Source organism: Rhamphochromis longiceps, linkage group LG2 (assembly GCF_057381845.1).
Source record: "Rhamphochromis longiceps isolate RC_006_pf linkage group LG2, R_longiceps_female_GT1.1, whole genome shotgun sequence".
NCBI lineage: Eukaryota > Metazoa > Chordata > Actinopteri > Cichliformes > Cichlidae > Rhamphochromis > Rhamphochromis longiceps.
In genome coordinates, this window is record NC_140558.1 from 30,878,061 (window position 1) to 30,896,702 (window position 18,642).

The 18,642-nt window shown below is 41.0% G+C and overlaps 3 protein-coding genes across 4 annotated transcripts; all 3 read right to left on the bottom strand.

Moving 5' to 3' along the window:
- Nucleotides 1-4,230: 4,230 nt before the first annotated feature.
- tmsb1 (thymosin beta 1) lies at nucleotides 4,231-7,030 on the bottom strand. Its single transcript, XM_085422681.1, has 3 exons — nucleotides 6,864-7,030; nucleotides 5,848-5,962; nucleotides 4,231-4,674 (listed from the first exon to the last, which is right to left on the bottom strand). The coding sequence occupies exons 2-3, from the start codon at nucleotides 5,948-5,950 to the stop codon at nucleotides 4,634-4,636; spliced, it is 144 nt and encodes a 47-aa protein (XP_085278807.1). The 5' UTR covers nucleotides 5,951-5,962; nucleotides 6,864-7,030; the 3' UTR covers nucleotides 4,231-4,633.
- Nucleotides 7,031-7,670: 640 nt separating this feature from the next.
- On the bottom strand, nucleotides 7,671-10,770 carry LOC146677467 (solute carrier family 25 member 53-like). The gene is made up of 2 exons (XM_085422668.1): nucleotides 10,507-10,770; nucleotides 7,671-10,373 (listed from the first exon to the last, which is right to left on the bottom strand). The coding sequence occupies exon 2, from the start codon at nucleotides 10,364-10,366 to the stop codon at nucleotides 9,485-9,487; it is 882 nt and encodes a 293-aa protein (XP_085278794.1). The 5' UTR covers nucleotides 10,367-10,373; nucleotides 10,507-10,770; the 3' UTR covers nucleotides 7,671-9,484.
- Nucleotides 10,771-12,473: 1,703 nt separating this feature from the next.
- On the bottom strand, nucleotides 12,474-16,360 carry prps1b (phosphoribosyl pyrophosphate synthetase 1B). 2 transcript variants are annotated; one of them, XM_085422695.1, is made up of 7 exons: nucleotides 16,029-16,360; nucleotides 15,411-15,600; nucleotides 14,758-14,856; nucleotides 14,412-14,536; nucleotides 14,057-14,230; nucleotides 13,710-13,869; nucleotides 12,474-13,561 (listed from the first exon to the last, which is right to left on the bottom strand). In XM_085422695.1, exons 1-7 carry the CDS (start codon nucleotides 16,148-16,150, stop codon nucleotides 13,469-13,471), a joined length of 963 nt encoding a protein of 320 aa, XP_085278821.1. In that variant the 5' UTR covers nucleotides 16,151-16,360; the 3' UTR covers nucleotides 12,474-13,468. The 2 variants fall into 2 exon arrangements, with proteins under 2 accessions (XP_085278821.1, XP_085278829.1); XM_085422703.1 differs by having other exon boundaries at nucleotides 15,417-15,600; nucleotides 16,029-16,358.
- Between the last annotated feature and the right edge of the window lie 2,282 nt (nucleotides 16,361-18,642).

An 18,642-nucleotide genomic window follows, 5' to 3' on the forward strand; every position in this document is an offset into this window, starting at 1 on the left:
TCCGAACCGGCTCTTCAGGTTGTTTTGTTGCTTTAATTAATTTATTATTAACAATAATATAAAATTATGCACAAAAGGAATTATTAATGTAAAAAAAAGTGGTTTTATTTATATATGTTTATATATAAATATATACAGTGGCCTCTGGCTCCTAGCAGTGAACCCCAGGAAGGCGGCCGGTCCAGATGGAGTACCTGGCAAGGTACTAAGAGCATGCGCACACCAGCTCACCCTCATCTTCACCAGACTCTTCAACCTCTCACTGGATCAGGCAGCCATCCCATCCTGTCTAAAATCAGCCACAATCATCCCAGTGCCGAAGAAGTCTCCCATCTCCAGCCTGAATGATTACCGCCCTGTGGCCCTCACACCGGTAATCATGAAATGCTTCGAGAGACTAGTCCTTCAGCACATCAAGGATTACCTCCCCCCAGAATTCGACCCCCACCAGTTTGCATACCGTGCAAACAGATCCACAGAAGACGCCATCGCCACAGCCCTTCACGCTGTGCTGAGTCACCTAGAGCAGTGGCAAAGCTACGTCCGAATGCTCTTTGTGGACTACAGCTCAGCCTTTAATACAATCATCCCGGACATCCTCATCACCAAACTGGTCGCTCTTGGCCTCCCTCCTCTCACATGTGCCTGGATAAAGGATTTCCTCACAAACCGGCCCCAGACTGTAAGACTCTGCCCTCATCTCTCCTCCACTCGCACACTGAGCACCGGCTCCCCACAGGGCTGTGTGCTGAGCCCCCTCTTGTATTCTCTCTACACCCACGACTGCAGTTCGACCCACAACAACACTCTCATCATCAAGTTTGCTGATGACACCACGGTAGTCGGACTCATCTCGAAGGGAGACGAGGCAGAGTACAGAGAGGAAGTCCTGAAGCTGGCAGCATGGTGTTCAGAAAACAACCTGGCACTGAACACTAAGAAAACCAAAGAGCTCATTGTTGACTTCAGGAGACACAGCACCGATTTGGCCCCCCTCTACATCAACGGGGAGTGTGTGGAGAGGGTCCACACTTTCCGGTTCCTTGGTGTCCTCATCTCTGCTGACATCTCCTGGACAGACAACATCTCAGCGGTCATCAAGGGCCCAACAGCGGCTGCACTTCCTGAGAGTCCTCAGGAAGTACAAGCTGAACTCCAACTTGCTGCTGACCTTCTACCGCTCGTCCATTGAGAGCCTGCTAACCTACTGCATCACGGTATGGTACGGCAGCTGCACCAAGGCGGATAGAGTGAGGCTTCAGAGTGTGATCAAGACAGCACAGAAGATCATCGGCTGCCCTCTCCCCTCCCCGATGGACATCTATTCCTCCCGCTGCCTCACCAGAGCAGCAAACATTATCAAGGACAGCTCCCACCCTGGCTTCAACATGTTCAGCCTGCTTCCCTCAGGGAAGCGCTACAGGTGCATCAACACAAAAACCCACAGACTCAAAAACAGTTTCTTCCCCAAAGCGATAACCACCCTGAACTCACACATGCACAGATAACACAGCCCCCCACTTCCCACTTCCCACTTCCTCTATGGACCACCACTGTGCAATACCAATTCTATGTGCAACAACTCAACTGTATATACATAACACTATTTATTACATATTACTTACGACTTGTATATTGTACATTTTATATATATATGTTTTTCCCTATGTTAATACTGTCCATATGTACATAGCGCTGCAGAACTTTACCCCCCACCCCCCCACCCCAGCATGTTTACACTGAGTAGGAGATGCTCTGTATCTCATTGTACAACTGTATAGTGACAATAAAGGCATTCTATTCTATTCTATTCTATTCTATTCTATTCTATTCTATTCTAGAGACAAAACACTTACAAACTCCAAAACACATTTCTAGCGTTAACTTAACTTCCAAAACAGAGCTACCTAGATCACTTAAATTAAACAATTGAAAGCATATGTGTATTGTTTGTGTATTTATACACAAGCACTCATATATATTCAAATAATTTTTAAAAAAAAGTTCATTTACCTGTTATTACCACACACCAAATCCGGTCGTTGGTACTTGCTGGCTTGTGTAGCCACCAGGTAACAAAAGCTCAACACTGCGCCCAGCATTTTGGAGCACTTCTGTTGTCTTTTGTACGTGTTTTGGAGTTTTTATGTGTTTTGGAGTTTTTACGTGCTGCTTTGTCTGTAGGGGCCACCGTAAATATACTTTTATTTATTCACTCCACATAAAATGTAATAAATAAATCATATAATACAAAAACCAACTAGTCACAGTTCAACTTTTAACTATTTAAATTTTCAGCTTTTTCCTTTTAAACAAATTTAAAATGAAACAACACAAAACACTGCAAACCACAACACAATTAAATATAAATTAAAAAATGAAAACAAAAAGAAGATGCACATTCTCTGTCATATAGGCCTGCATGAATAAACCTTCTGAATCCTTTATCATCTGCAACTGAAAATAGTTGTGGATGCTTACTATACCTTTCTAATGTGACGTTGTTGTCCCTGGCTCTCTTTCTCTGTCTTTCCCTCCTGCTCTGTTCCTGTGCTACTGCGAGTGTAACTACCGCCCCTCCCCCCGGAAAAAAAGTGCGAGAGAGAGAGAGGGTGAGAGAAGGAAAAAAAAACCCCACGTCTCGCGTCGTTCACGTCAAAGATCCGGCTCTAAGAGCCATTTCGTCACTATTACACATAGAAGTCTGTTAAATTCAGGGCAATGAAAAATCAGAGGTCAATTTCTTGTATGTGTGCACATATTTGGACCATAAAGATTCAGATTTTGGTATGAGCCTTTTTAGCTGTTAAAAAGTACACTCTTATAGCACCAGAATGATCAAATGTCTTTTAAAAGATATCAGAAATCCTGTGTTCTGGATCTCATCTGCCGATGAGAACTTTTTACATTTATATATCTTAGACTGACTTTTCCTTATCTGCTTATACAAGTCCTATGATAATTCTGCACATGTTCTAGACTGTTTTGTTGTAGTCCTAAGTTTCTTATCAAAGACAGATCCTGACAGATCTCGGAAAGAGAAAACGTGCATACCATCATCCCTCTCAAAAGAAGCCTAATTTATTATTCATGATATTGAACAGGTTTCATTACAACACAATGGAACATGTAAATCTGCACGACCTTTAACAAGTATGGTAAAAGCATTTTGAACAAAGTTAGACAGTGTAAAGTGTGTCTTTGCTCTCAAGCATTTGTGCACCACTATATGAACATGTCCCAGCAGGCTTGCTGCGGAAAAACACAGACTGCACTATCTTAAGCAATCCACACACACAGGAGCCTGATGGAAAACATGCCCAGTCGATGAGCTGCGAGATAAATTTGTGCTTTCCAAAACATTTTAAAGGCAGAATGCAAATAATCTAATTTTAGTATCTTGACTTTACATGCATAGAGACAGTGTAAATGATGCCCTGCACATGTATGCTAAATTCCAGTATCGAAAGTAAACTAAACTCTAAAGTCAACTAAAAATCCTTGTTGGCAATCTGCAGTGTGCCCACGCCTACAGCTCGTTCACTCCCGTTTTTTCTGCAGGCTTAAACCTGTTGTATATCTAGATGAGGTATCTGGAATGAAATGTTTGCAACCCCAAAGAATATGAAAGCTTAATATGAATGTTAATAATTAATTTTCTTAGTCCTAGTCACTCCAATAGCAAGAGGTTGTCCAAGAATATTTTGGTACCAGTATTGGCAGTGAAATTTATCTGTGTCTTTCACTGCCTTAAACCCTCATTTTCTTTATTATGCATGCTGAAAAAAAAAAAAAAAAATCCTAAAATGAACCTCAGGCTTTATTGCATATTGAAAAATTAACAGCAACATTGCGTGTAACTGTAAGTGCTGACGAGAAAGGAAAGAGTAGATAATAACTGAGCACTCGTGTCCGAGTGAGCTTTTAAGCATCAGGTGTCGATATCTGTTTACACAGCCATTTAAATGATATGTAGGTTTGCTTTTATGCATTATAAATTTTTAATTTTCAACTAATGCTTCATGCTTGTTTGTATCTTTTCTCTGATGCTTTTAAATTCCAGTTTCTTTCCAAAGTTTTTATTTAAACGAGCCCATCATATGCATTTGCTTTCCTCAAATACTTTAACTGGTGAATGTGAAAATCAGTCTATAAAGTTTTTTTTAAATGAAGATGCCAAGTTGCTCAAATAAGTTTCATTGGTTTCATTTTTAACAAAGTAACTCAAAGTTTTTGAACATTTTTTTATTAAAAACAATATCATCCTTTATGTCCTTTTTCATAAAACATCCTGAATGGCACCATTTACAGGCATACATATGGTATAGTAATATAACATGATTGATGAATTTCCAATGTTGAAATTATGATTCCCCCCCCCCCCCTCCCTTTTTTGCTCAAGTCTACACCCTGTATAATGTTTATCATGCCCTGTTCAACCCTTTTCTACACTGCATTGCAAAACAATAAAATGCATCCATTGCCTTAATTTAGTCACAGAGATCTTTCCCATAGCGTCAACCCAAACACCATTTCAAAGCAAAGACAGCGTGGCACAGAAAACTGAGGCAGAGGTGGGCATGGAAGACGAGCAGGTAGCGGGGGGTCGATTGAAGGAGACTCATGACTCTCTTCAGTTTCCTTGCTGCATGGCTTTCTTCTCCGCTTCAATTTCTGTGAGGAAGAAAAAACAAAAATTTTAAATATTACCAACCATAACCCACTTGCTGTATTAAGCACAGAGGGCTAGTGAAGCTCCCACTGAGTATATTAACCCAACTCAAGGAATGTTTGTTTACTAGTCAATTCACTGCAATTCTTCATGCACAAAGAGACATTCTGTCTGTACTGCATTACGGCAGTTATCCTGCTGCTGTCCAGTTAACACCCTTTGAGTCATCCACTCATTTCTATAGATGGCGTGGTATCTGAATAGATTATCTTCATAGCCACTTTCTTTTTGTCGCAATAGGCGTGACAGAAATGAATGAATAACATTTTCATATCACTTCCACATTTTCCACTTTCAACTGTGAATGCATCGCGTCACATTAACAGATAAATGAGCACAACATTATGACACGAGTGCTCACATACCTCTGAGCCACAGACAGAGCTAAAAATGGGGCCTTGTAGCTCTACTTTACAGCCAGAAGTGCAAACCACTTCTCTGGATGAAGATGATCGTCTGTGCCTAAAGTCCAATTTTTGTCCTAATGAAGCAATGAGAAACGTTGCTGTCTGGATGGCAGCACCGCATATCACATATCTAAAAAAGGCTTTAGAACTCATAAAGAGGACAGCATGCACTGACAGTGCCACCTGCTTCTGAGCCTCTTCTCTCTTATAGTAGCCACAGCTGTGTTCAGATTAAGAAAGATTGAGTTAGACAGCAGGGAGCTTCACAGCCTCAGAGGGGAAGGATGGGCATTTTGACACACTTTCATTCTCCTCTTTCTGCTGCTGCATGTCACGCCAGAGATGAACACTGCTTTTAAAAAAAAAAAAAAAAAAAAAAAAAAAACCATTGTGCAGTTTATGATTGGGGTTTCTGTTTATTTGCTCTAAAATTTGTATTCTTCCACTCTTAGTGGTAGATGGCAGGTTAGAGTTTCAAGAGTGGGAATATGCGTGCGTTTCTTCCTTACAGGTTGGTGCTAAGTACAAGGTCTCAGGTAGTTGGGTGTGGTCCTTGTTTTGCAATATTTGCAGTTACCTTTATTTAAAAAAGAAAAAAAAAAGGCAGGGAGGAGTTGAGCCAACCAGTGAGCCAGAGTAAAGGGGAAAGGTGAAAGAAGTAAATGAGAGGCTTGTTTGGAGCACACTTCTTTTGTCTTAAAGACCTACCCTCCTTTGTTGGAAGGTGGTTCTTTTCTTGCGTGTTAGTCTTCTTTAGCTTTTGCTTGTTGAACTGCTCCACTTCCTGGTTGACTGGGTTGCTGTCGCTCATTTTGGAGGAGTTCTATAAAACAGAAAAGGGGAGATTTAAGAGAAGAATGTGTGTGCTTTCAAGATCTCACTGACATGCTAAGATCTTCTCTGCAGTGCATGCCCATACATGTACACAAACCAAGTTCCACCTGACGTGAGAGAAAAAAAAAAAAAAAGGTTGTGAACCATGCAGTCACCTGAAACAACAAGTATCTGTACCTCTATCTCACCACGGTGAACTAACGTGATGTAGTGTTTAACTGGGTGGCATTCAAATCCACAAATGGCTCTTGTTAACAGAGAAAAATGGTGCGTCTGTGCACTGATTTGCATTTATGTACAGTTATTAAAGAGATACGGAGAATTTTACACCTGTGCCAACTAAGCAAATAAGATTAGAAGCGCATGTGCATTGGAACAAGTTTTATAGGAATTTAATATTTCCAGGAGGACTGAAGTCAGGGCATAAATACTGCAGTATTAGGAAATTCAGTGACCTATCCCATTAGGGGAGCGTCTGTCTTCTTTGCTGTCCACAGCAATAGACCGCACAGAATAATGGGTGCATTTTTATTTTTAACACCACCCTAGGGAAAATACTCCTTAAAGACCAGGCTGTCTAGGAAAATTAACCTTAGGTAGCCTGATAAAGACTTATAGACAGCCCTAATCTGCGGGCAGAGAAATGAGGCACTGTCAGGCATCTGTACACACCCTGCGCCATAACTGAAGTGACTAACACACCAGTGAGTGTACTAAAAGAGATACATACCAAAACGTTGCATAACGTATTTCATATTTTAATACACAGCACATAAATAATCACTTAAAATAAACAATTCGTTCGCATTTTTTTCTTAGAAATTAAGAAAAAAATAATTTATCAGCAGGCTAAGACAGCTGGAAAAACAAAACAATTTAAAGAGTTTTACCTGGTGTAGGACCGCGTTGCAAGACAATCTTTAACAGGTAACTGTGTGTGTGTGTAATCCGTGCAAAACCAACGGTTTAAATAGAGACAACACGCCCTTGTGCACGCCAACATGGACACCGGTCCTCTGGCTCTCATTGGCTTTCAAAACTCAGAAGGCGAATTTTAATTGGACACTCTTGATGTCTCACCGCCCTCTCAAACCTCCTTAAAAATGATATGTTGGGTCAAAGTTCTTCCTATGCAGTGTTGCAATCGCATGATGAATTCCTTCACGTATCCGCACGTTTGGAAAAACGGACACCTATTGTAGGTGATGTGATGGATTTCACGTTTTTCTCTTTTAGCACAGTACCATCTAGTGGGCTACAGGGTTATGACAAGCCAACTTAAAAATAATCATAACAAGAAAGGGAAAGAAACCAGTTAAAGTCTAATGACTGTAATTTGTTAATGCACTTGGTGGGAAAACACCGATACTTTCCAGTAACTGTTATTTTGTTTGGCAGTAAATAGGGGAAAATATGCTGTTTTGACAGTCAAATACATGTTCTTTTACTGTTATACGCTGTAAGCAAATTATATACCTTCAGGTGAAGCAGCCGCATGCTCTTGGGGTGTGTGTGTGTGGGGAACCTAGCTAAACAAGAGGCAGCAAAGAATTATTTTCCTGATTCATCCAGTCGGGATGTGTTTGGACATTTCCACAAGCAAGAGCAGGAAAATTCCTCAAAGGAAGGCCCCACTTAGCCCTGCCCCAAAACCTTCTTGCTGTCAGGAAACAGTGCAGTAGTGACCGAAACTTAGCTTTATTTTCTTACAGTCTTTAATTCATAATATGTATATGATGATTCATGGTCACCATATATATTGAGACCATACATGGCTTAATACCTTGGGTTTTTTTTTTCAGAAGGAAATTGTTTATCTTGCAAAAAGACGGCAATCCACAGATGTAAACGGCACATAGATTTATGGGGTCTTATGCTAAGGATCAGTATAAAAGGATCATTTAAAAATAATAATAATAAAACAACAGGTGAGTTAATGGGTCACAGTAGGTTGTCCTCTTTAGCACATAAAATGCCCAGAATAAAAATGACATTTCACACAAACAAAAGACATTCAAATTAACTTTTTAAAAAGTAAAACAACAATGATTATTACCTTCAATCATTGGCTACAGAAAGACTGACAGTCCTGAGGAAATAACAGATTACATTAAAAAGTGTAAGACTGAATATAATTCAGTATAGTGCCAGTGTTTTACACTGAACTACAACATAACTCCCTCTGTGCACAGAAAACCTGTTTCATAACACATAATAATAGTACCTTACGACTTGCAGTTTGCACTCTCGTCAATGGGTGTGCGTGGTCAAGCTGTACCTGGCTGATATTAACAACTCGCTTGTTGTAAATGACCTCATAGAAGCATAGAAAGAGGTAGGACAAGCATAAGTCAATGTGTCAGCTATAAGCAGACTAAGCAGCTGGTTGTGGGCTCCCTCACCAGCAGGGGGCCCCCGAGAGCATTTGAAATGTCACACAATGCAGGTTAATAAATGTTAAATTTTTGTGATATATAAGTTGTATTCATGAAAGAGAAAGCTAAATATTTTTGATACATATTTTAATAAAATGACAGGTTAATGCTACTGGTTTGATCACTTTCACTGTCATAGCTGCGGCCACGTTCATGCCCACTATAAGTGTTTTAAAGTAGACCGCAGCAAATATGTAAAAAAAAAAAAAGACTTATTTTGCTAAAAAGAAAAAAAATGAGGGGGAAGCATTGGGATAAAGGTATGTTTATGAATTAATATACTTTTCTGCCATTCTGCACATTTTAAAAACAGTATGAACAGTCAGATGTTTTGAATTTACAAAAGTTAACTTGGTTTATTTCTTTCCACTACACTAGAAAGGCATGATCATGTATGACATGACAAATGATCGAACATGGACAATTCATGGATAATTGTGGCTGCGCTAAAGTGGGTGGTTGATGGGCCCCAAATCAAATTCTGCTTTAGGCCCCAAAAAATCTTGGACTGCCCCTGCAGAACTACATTGTGGCTGTGTGATGACATTACCAGCAGTGCACAATAATCCTAATTCTCAGGTAGTAGAAAACTAATCTGTGTTTCTGACTATATTATGGCATCCGTTCTTTAAGCCTGGCTGGCTTACAGCAATTCTTGTTTTTTGAGTCCTAAGCAAAATTTCTTTCCTTACAAAACAATAAAAATTCAAAGCATATGTGACTGACAACTTCATCAAAGGAGAACTATTCAAACCCATCTCTGAGACCAGAAGTCTTAGCAGTGGTGCTGTCAGCTTGATAGCACATTTTGACACAGAAAATTAGCTTGTTAGTATGACTGCATTTTCTTCACTCACTGCAGTAAACATCAGAGAAGCGCAGGTGGAAGTAATATATTGAATAATTGTTAAAGTTATGGTTTCAGAGTACCGGAATTGCTTGTGGTAGTTCACTCCCACACTATAAAGGCTTATCAATACGTTTTTTTTCTTGCAGTTATAAGTCAAAATGTCTCCTGTGAACAATATCAAAATTGAATACACTTTTGTGGATAAAAATGTCTGGAGCACGTATCTTCAGCCTGATCGTTTCTCCTGCCTGTCATAAATGGCAGTGGTGAGTCCCCAAGTGATGCACGACCTCAGGATAACCATGGAACCTCCTCGATACAGTAACGCCAAACTCCTATTACGAGATTTCCAGAGCAGAGCCCAGCATGCTATGACCCCTTTAACGTCCCCACCTACTTGTGACTGCATGTTTGCCACAAGCACAGAGAGTGGATACAGAGTCAAGCTGACTGCCACTGATATCACTGTTCCTGAGATGAAAGAGGAGGCCATTGGTGAGACCCCCTGCTCCGCCACAGCAACACACACAGGCCCCTTCAGTCCAAAGTAGAGGGAGCTGCCGAAGGCGTTGCGGGCTGCAATGGGCAGGAAGGCTCTGTAGTAGCCCAAAACAATCCCCTCTGCCTTTAGCCTTAGAAGGACGCTCTTGAACGAGGGTAGACGACTGTCATTCTGGCTGTTCTGCAGCACATTCTGAACACGCTCAAAGGGCGTAAAAACCACGGCTTCTACAACACCTGCCCCAAACCCTGCCAGAGCAGGAAGGGCCTTGGCAGAGATGACATTCTGGGATGACAGAGGGAGCTGTCGGAGGAGGGTATCCTGGAGGCCAAAGAGCAGTGTGCCGTTCAGCGTCCTCATCACTAACGGTGGAGCCACACCCCTATAGAGCTTCACAGGGCCCTCTCTATAGAGCTGTGCCACTGCCTTGTGAACTGAGGTGTTGTGGATTTGTTGACGAAAAACAGTCTTATAGACAGGAAAGACGATAAGGGTGGGAAGGGTGGACAACAAGCTGGAGGTTCCTCCATGCAAGTAGCTCTGGAAATGAACAATTAGGTTGCCAAGTGCCTCTTCTTCTTGTTTACTCTCAGAACCGCCGGCCATTATTCTCCTTAGAGAAATTAAGCAGATCCAGTCAGGCATGCACAGTCAGTTATAAGAGAAAAATGAATGAAAAAAGCCATTTACAACACTTAGGTTAAAAAAACTCAATTTACAGTGTGTGATCATAATCATTTACTTACTCTGTCAGCTGTCTCCACCAGAAAAACAATTCGTTATTTTCCACAGATCATTGTAGGAATATGGAGGCAGAATAGGTGTGTCGTTATTGTATTTTCCAGTGCTGCATGAGGAGAGGGTATTTCTGCTTGTGCCCGTAGTTACCACAGATGCTCCTCCGATAAGTGGTCCACAATAGAATTCCTTCTTCTTCTTCTTCTTCCATTTTTAAAGGCAGCCTGCATCCAACGATGTTGCACTACTGCCATCTTCTGGGTTTTACTCCCACATCACTTCTATATCCTTAGATCCTCTTGATGAGTCCAGCATTAAACAAAAAATGAAATATCTTTAATTCATCTTCTTTCATATCATATCTAACCGCAATATACCCATACACTCTAAAAACCCCAAAAAGGCTTCAACCATGTTTCCTGAATACAAATGTCAGATTTTTCTGTATGATTGTATATAAACTTTTTAAAAATCTTGACCATTTGACAAAAGACTCCTTGTATTCCACTTTAGGATTAATGTGGTTATAAAAAATTAACCACCACATTATCCCTCTTGACTTCCGTGACTACTTAGTCCCCCCTTACATCCACTCACCTGATATTCTTCTTATCTAAACTATGGCATGCTGCCTTAACAATAATCTGAATCCTCTCCATCTTGGACTTCACATCTGATTTTGCATTTATTACCTCTGCAGTGAATGTCACCATCTTCCTCTATTTTCCTTTGAACCATTTCCATTACTTGTTTCTCCCCTAACCTGGGTCTGCAATGGGATTAGAGAGCAAGGCGCACTGAGCGTTGATCTGCTGGTGTCTGTGACTGACCCCGCCCCCTTTAGAATAATCATTGGACAAGACGAGCTACGTCACGACACAATGGATTGGTTGTATCATCTGTCAGTCAAGACCGCCTTTCCCCCCCACACCGAGCTTCGGGAGAAGGGTGCGTCCCATGAAGAAATTGTTTCCGGCAGGCTCATGTTCCACGGAGTTTTATCAATGCCAAGCTAAAATATTTTAGCAATTTTAAGAAAATATTTAAGTTACTAATCCAATAACTGATAACGGATGTATAAAGAACCTCATCTTCCCTTTCAAAATATAAATTTATCAGCAGACTCTACAGATTGCAAGAATATCTGGTGGGCAAACAAACAGACAGCCCTCTATATTTGGATTACATTAAAAAATGGCATCACAAAATATTACGGTAAAATGCAGGAGTAATATAAAATAATACAAAGTATCCTTGGTTACTAAAAAGAATAAAATAAGCCAGGTTACAGGGAAAAGGACATTGTGGAAATTAGCTATAAGCTACATCCAGTCTAATTAAAGTATTGTGCATTAGTGCTATGCCATACTGCAGATTTTGGTTTTGATCTGATACCAAGTAAATGCAGGATCAGTATTGGCATTTACAACATACCAATACTGATACTTTTACCCTACATCGATGGCTTATATAGGGGAGAACAGTACGTGTCATGATTGATCAGATGAATAATCAATGTGTAAATGCTGAACACATTTTAATGAACAGGTTGTGATTTTTACTTTCCAGAATAACAAATATATATCCCTTTCAGCCCCCCCCCCCCACACACACATGCACTGCGGTGCTGAACTTTTTTTAGTTGAGCTTGTGGAGTGATTTGTGAATGTCTTACCGTGGGATTGCACATTACAGTGTTTAATCCGCCAACTGTCTAGTACAACCTTCTGTGACATCTCATTGATCCCATGTAGCAGCTTGGGTTAATTTGTAGGTGAAATTTCAAGCAGCCTTCACTCCTGGTTTTTGAGAGCTCCATCTAAACAGCATTTTAATAAAAGACATTTTTTCCTAGTACTGAGAATGTAACTCAAATGGACTATATACTTTTATGTGGTCTAAGATGACTGCGGACAACCTCAACTAGGTTCAACTTTCATGTGTCTAAGCAGAAAAAAGACATAGAAGAGCCATGTTTAAGATCTGATGCATATTTAATTGTATTAAGAATGCATTCATCAAATAACTGGCACATTCAGTCTACTGAAAAAAATAAAAACACAAAGATTTGGATTATGCACATAACTGACAACTCCTTCCTCCAGACAAAGAAATAAAAGGCAGGTGAACATTTCTGAAGGAAGCTCCAGCCTGCAGAGACCCCAAGCTAAAAACCAAACAACCCAACTATGGAAGGCTCCTCACAGACCCTCGAGGACACTGGGCAAACCCCACTCAATGAGGGCACCTCAAGAGCCGAAAGAAATATCCAAAATTATTGTTTTCAGCCTGCTAAGACAAACCGAAGTGCTTTGTCCAATGGGAATCCAAACAGAAACATGGGAGGGAGGGAAATAAAATAAAGCAAGAAAAATATTTTCATTTCAGACTGTTGAGGCACACTTGGTTGAGTGGAGCTTCAGTGGCACTGTAAACTCTCTCAAAACACATTCACTTCAGTAATTATAATCTTTTAAACAGCAGTGGATAAAACAAGGAACAAAAAAGAACTACTCTCATTCAATGTAACAAAAAGCACTGTAACAGCTTCATATAGCAGAAGCTTCTCCTGACCACTGGAGCCGTCCAGGGTTATTCATATTAGCTCTTTGACAACAGACTGAAATTACTCCTGCAGAGGTGAGATGGTCAGGAGAAACTCTGGATCGAAAAGTTATGAATGAAGAACAAAGTTCACAGTGGATAAAACACCATTTATCCATATAAAATAAATATGCCAGCCTGAATTAGTAGCTTGTGATTGCTTTGGCGCCCGAGGTGTGATGGTACACCGTTGAAAGGGAAAGGACTTAAAGTGAGGTGGGGCCAGCGTTAGTAACAGACATGACATTTCTTTTCCCTCCAAACAATTAGCTGAACATCTTTGTTAATGGTTGTGTTTGTGTTGGGGAAAATCCCTCTTCTCTTATTTGGTGTTAACAGCACAAGGTTGATGGTAGACAGCTTTTGTTACAAGGGAACGTGGCTAAACAGGTACGACACGGACTCGCCGTTGTGAGTTCTGCGAATGGCCTCAGCAAGGATCATGGAGATGTCAATAACCTGAAGGCAAGAAAGAACAAGATGTCACACAAACTGTAAGACACTGTGCAGCTTCAAACACCAGCTTTCCAAAAATGCACACAGCAACCTGACGTTTTTCAGCTCTTATGTCAATTTCTGTTCTGGAAACGGTTTTCAATTTCCTGACCTGTATTTTGGAACAATGCTTCATCTTCTCCTCTTGAGGGATCGTATTGGTGACAACCACAGCTTCAAAACAAGCATTGTTGATGCGGGAGATCGCTGGGCCAGAAAAGATGCCATGAGTTAAGATGGCATACACCTTAGTTGCTCCAGCAGAAATGAGTCTAAAAGAGAGAAAGAGCAAGATGCATTACGAGCCTCCATATCACTGGACACAGTCTGCAAAACACATGTCTAAATGGGATTCAGTAATGATCACTTAGTTTCCATAGTAGCCCAAATAGCTCTGCGTCTTGCACTGGAGCAAAGCTCAAAATTTACTTGATTTAAAAGATTAAGAAAGTGCTTTACTTGTCAGCAGCATGGCAGACTGTGCCACATGTGTCGGCCATATCATCCACAAGAATGGCGACCCGATCGGTCACGTCTCCGACGAGAACCATGCGGTCCACCTCGTTCGCCTTTTTCCTTTCCTTGTGAATAAGAGCAAAGTCCACGTTCAACCTGTCTGCTATTGATGTGACCCTGCAAAAGAAAAAGCAAGCATTGCACCAGTTAAAGCTCTGTGTTTAAACTACTTTTACATATCAAATTAAACTCCTGTTGAGATAGGTAAAGCCAACAGAATGTTAATCTAAATTAAACTCTAGAGAAGATATGGAAAGGTTAAGCTATGGTTAAAGGTAGAACTCCTGTGGGAGCATACCTCTTGGCTCCTCCTGCATCAGGTGAGACAATGATGCAGTTTTTCCACTCTGGGATGTTCTCTTTAATCCATTTCAGAACAGCTGGCTCTGCATACAAGTTATCAACGGGTATATCAAAGAATCCCTGCAAATAAGAGATATACACACACACACTGGTTAAACATATGGGCTTTCATTTTCTTTTATAGTATCCAAGTAAACAACAAGATTCACAATGCAAATTTTCACATGTCAGCCACATGGGAGTTTAAAATGCAAACCAAAATGGTGATTTTGCAGGGCTGACCAATTGGAGGGCGGTGTATGAGAAACAAGTCTGTTTGCATGTACTGTTGTGTTGCTCACCTGGATCTGTGAAGCATGCAAGTCCATTGTGATTATATGGTCAGCGCCTGATACTGACAACATGTTGGCCACCAGCTTGGCAGAGATAGGGGCACGGCTCTGTAATGAAAATAGCTCTTGTTAGTCACATGGAATAAGTAAACTGGCAAGCAGTGCTCAGTTCTAAAAATAACACTTAAGAGAGCTTAGCAGTTCAGTAAAATTATAGCAGACAAATGCTGCAGGTTACCCTGTCATAGTGACACTATACATTAGTACTGACAATATAAGAGGTAGATGGGTTGATTTAGCTACAAAAGGCATTCATTAGAATAGCCAAAACAGTTGAGAATGATGGCTTTGGCCCTGCTACAAAGCAAACTCACATTGCAATATTATATTAACATTTTTTATTTAGTAGATTAACATGTAAAAACATTTGATTTGTGCTGTATGATTAAAATGCCAAAAAGGGAATAAATAAAAATCCAAACAGCTGCATGGGGAGGTATGGAAGTGCAATTCAAGTTAACTTAGCAAACAATACAAAGGAGGGAACAAAAACAAAGAAAAGCAAATATGCCCTGTTGGCTGATGGGCATGGCTGCAGGCTTCTTGTCATGGTGCTGGATGGCAAATGGCATGACAGAAGTAAGTAGACAGATATCCCTCACCCCCACCTTGTCCTTCTTGTCCTGCCGGGCGTACGGAAAGCAGGGGATGACAGCAGTGACCCTGGAGGCGGAGGCAATCTTGCAGGCGTTTATCATGATCAGCAGCTCCATCAAATTGTCATTGATCTCTCCACAGCCACTCTGTACGATGTAGACATCCTCCCCACGCACGCTCTCCCCTATCTCCACGCTGCCAGAGGAGAGAAGGTGACAAAAATAAACAATTAGGGATAAGGAGCTAACACATCATGGCAGGTAGGAGATGGATGAGGGAGAGTAAACAGTGGCTCGTGTTTGCCTTTGTGATCTGATCTGCACAAGCGTTAAACTGAGGGTAAAAAAAAGAAGCATGCAGTCCGGAAATGACAGTCTCTAGACGGTACATGATGGCACTTTAAACCTATTTTGAGGCGGCTTTGGTGCTGAGAATTAGCTGGTTAGCATTAGTTCTGTGGAACGCATGGACTACAAGTTCCTGACAACAGTGCGCGGCACTTTCACCGTGACACCACGTTTCCCATTAATACATGTCGCTAGGCTACGATATTTGCCTACCAGACACACCTCTAAAATCTAAGCCTTTTTTAAAGTAGCTACAAAACAAAGAAAACAACTCACCATGTTTCCTGGTTGCTAAATTTCTTTGTTACAACCTTTCCCAGCTCGAGACCGAGGCGGTCCGCTATTTTCTGAGACAGGTCCGGGTGTGAGCTACCGCTAAATATTTTGATATTCGGCATTTTTCTGTGGTCCAGGGCGTCGTCCAGTCCAAGCGGGCTGCAGCAGCGAGCGGTTGTCGGGTCAGAGCGATGGAAGAGTCCAAGACAACAACTGGGAATTGATCAACAGTTGAAGAGCTACTCTTAGCGAGCTTAAGTGTGTTCCCTACCTATCCACCATTATGTCCCACACATCCCGCGTGCAGCTTCCTCTGAAGGTGGCGCGCACGCTTTTGCTGACGTCGACACCGTAATTACGTCTTCCGGTCTTGACACAGTCACGTGAGCGAGCAGAGTCTAGAAAGCTCGGAAGTTTAGACGGGTAAAAATGTAATAATTAGTCCACACGCAACTATATAAATAGATGTGTTTGGTTTTTTCAACTTTTTTTGCGAGTTGTACATTTTATTGTATGATATTAAAAACATGCCTGAAATTGACATTAGTAAATCTCCTCTTTTTAGATTTTACCACAGCAGACCATCTGCACCCCATCCCTACTATCCACCGCCTCTGCACGTCCTTCTGTATTACATCTATGAAGCTCCTCTGTGGTCTTTCTCTTTTCCTCCTGCCTTGCAGGTCCATATCCATTATACCTCCTCTGCATGTGTCCAAACCATCTCATTTTTACCTCTCTAACTTTGTCTACAAACTGCTCAACCTCCGCCGTCGCTTTCTCATTTTTAATCTTGTCCATCCTACTCACTGCCAATAAAAAAAACTTAGCATCTTCATAGTTTCTGTAGATCTACAAATACACTGTGCAACTCCAAGATGAAGCAAATAATTAACAATTTGTAACGTAGCAGATGTGCATCTGTTTTTTTTTTTTGTTTTGTTTCCGATTTTCCTCCCTAAGGGCAGGAAAAAAAAAACTTATGTTTAACCAAATCAAGGAAGAAGGCACATGGATTTACTCAGGGGGAATTTTTATTGACAGGGTTTTTTTGGAAGTGTGGGGGGGGGGGGGGGGGGGGGGGGGGGGTGCATGCAAACATGCAGTAACATTTGCAACCCCCTTTACTACATTACCAACAACTCAAAACTCCTCACCTAAATCAGACAGCAGACTCCTGACTTTGACATTTTAAAGTGCACGTCTAATAAAGGAACATCACTGGATATTAGACACAGCTTTTAAAATAAGTAGAGAGCCCCTTAACCTTGGCCAAACTTGTTGATTCTGCAGAACTGGGCAGTTTTGTTGAGGGCTTTTTTTCTTGAGGTTTTGTTTGTGTTTCTCTTTTTCTTTCAATTTTACAACATGGAGTTGTCATGCTAGTTTTGTCTCAGGTTTCCACCTTAAGGCGGAGTTTCAAATTCAAATCAAATTCAAATTTTATTTGTCACATACACAGTCATACACGGTACGATATGCAGTGAAATGCTTAGACAACTGCTCGTGACCTGAAGAAAAAAAAGAAAAGGCTATGAATAAGATAGGAAATAAATATGAAAATTAAAAAGGGTAAATTTAACTAGGAAGGAATAAAATAAAATATAAAAATTAAAGTTAAAAATGAAATAACTGTACAACACAAATTAGAAAGAAGGGTAAATTTAACTGGGAAAGAATAAGATAAAATATATAAATTAAAGTTGAAAATAAAATAACTGTACAACAAAATACACAATACACAGTATAGAAATATATAAGAATGTATGAAGAAATATAAATATATATATACACAATAACAGCAGCTGTACAAGTATTAACTGGAAATGAAGAATATAATGTCCAGTGTTGTGCAATCCACAATTGTAAGTGTCTTGTGCAGTGCAAATATGCTTAAAGTGATGAGTGAAAACAATGTCCAGAATGTCCAGTGTGTGTGTAAGAACTATATGTGTGGGTCAGTACTGTGTGGTGGTGTGATTGAGAGACCGTATCGCCTGCGGGAAGAAGCTCCTCCTCAGTCTCTCTGTGTTGGTCTTCAGGGAGCGGAATCACTTTCCTGACCTCAACAGAGAGAACAGTCTGTTGTTGGGATGGCTGAGGTCCTTCACGATCTTCCTGGCCTTGGTCCAGCACCGCCTGCTGTAGATTGAGTGCAGGTCAGGGAGCTCGGAGAGGATGGTGCACTCAGCTGATCGCACAACCCTCTGTAGAGCTCGTCTGCCCTGCAGGGTGCTGTTCCCAAACCAGATTAAGATGTTTTCGCGGTGTGGGTCAACACCTCCTCACCTGTTGGTAGTTGATTCATCAGGCTTCAAGTGTAAGAAGGACAGGCCATAGTTCCCTAACAGACTGTTCCCATTAAACTGGTGACTCTAGGGCACTATCAGTCTTGTTTGATCTCATCCTTTTATTCTTCTGCCCTTCTTAGCTGCTCATTTGAGAGCCCCATTTGGAGCATGCTGGCTTGAGAATCAACTTTCCCGCAATCTGGTAACAACTCAAGCTGTTTTGCGTCTCTTTCTCACTGCTACCTGGACCTCTGGATGTCTGTGACCCAGACTCAACCTGCCTGCCCGCTCTCCACCTGCTCTCCAAGGAAACCCACCTGCTG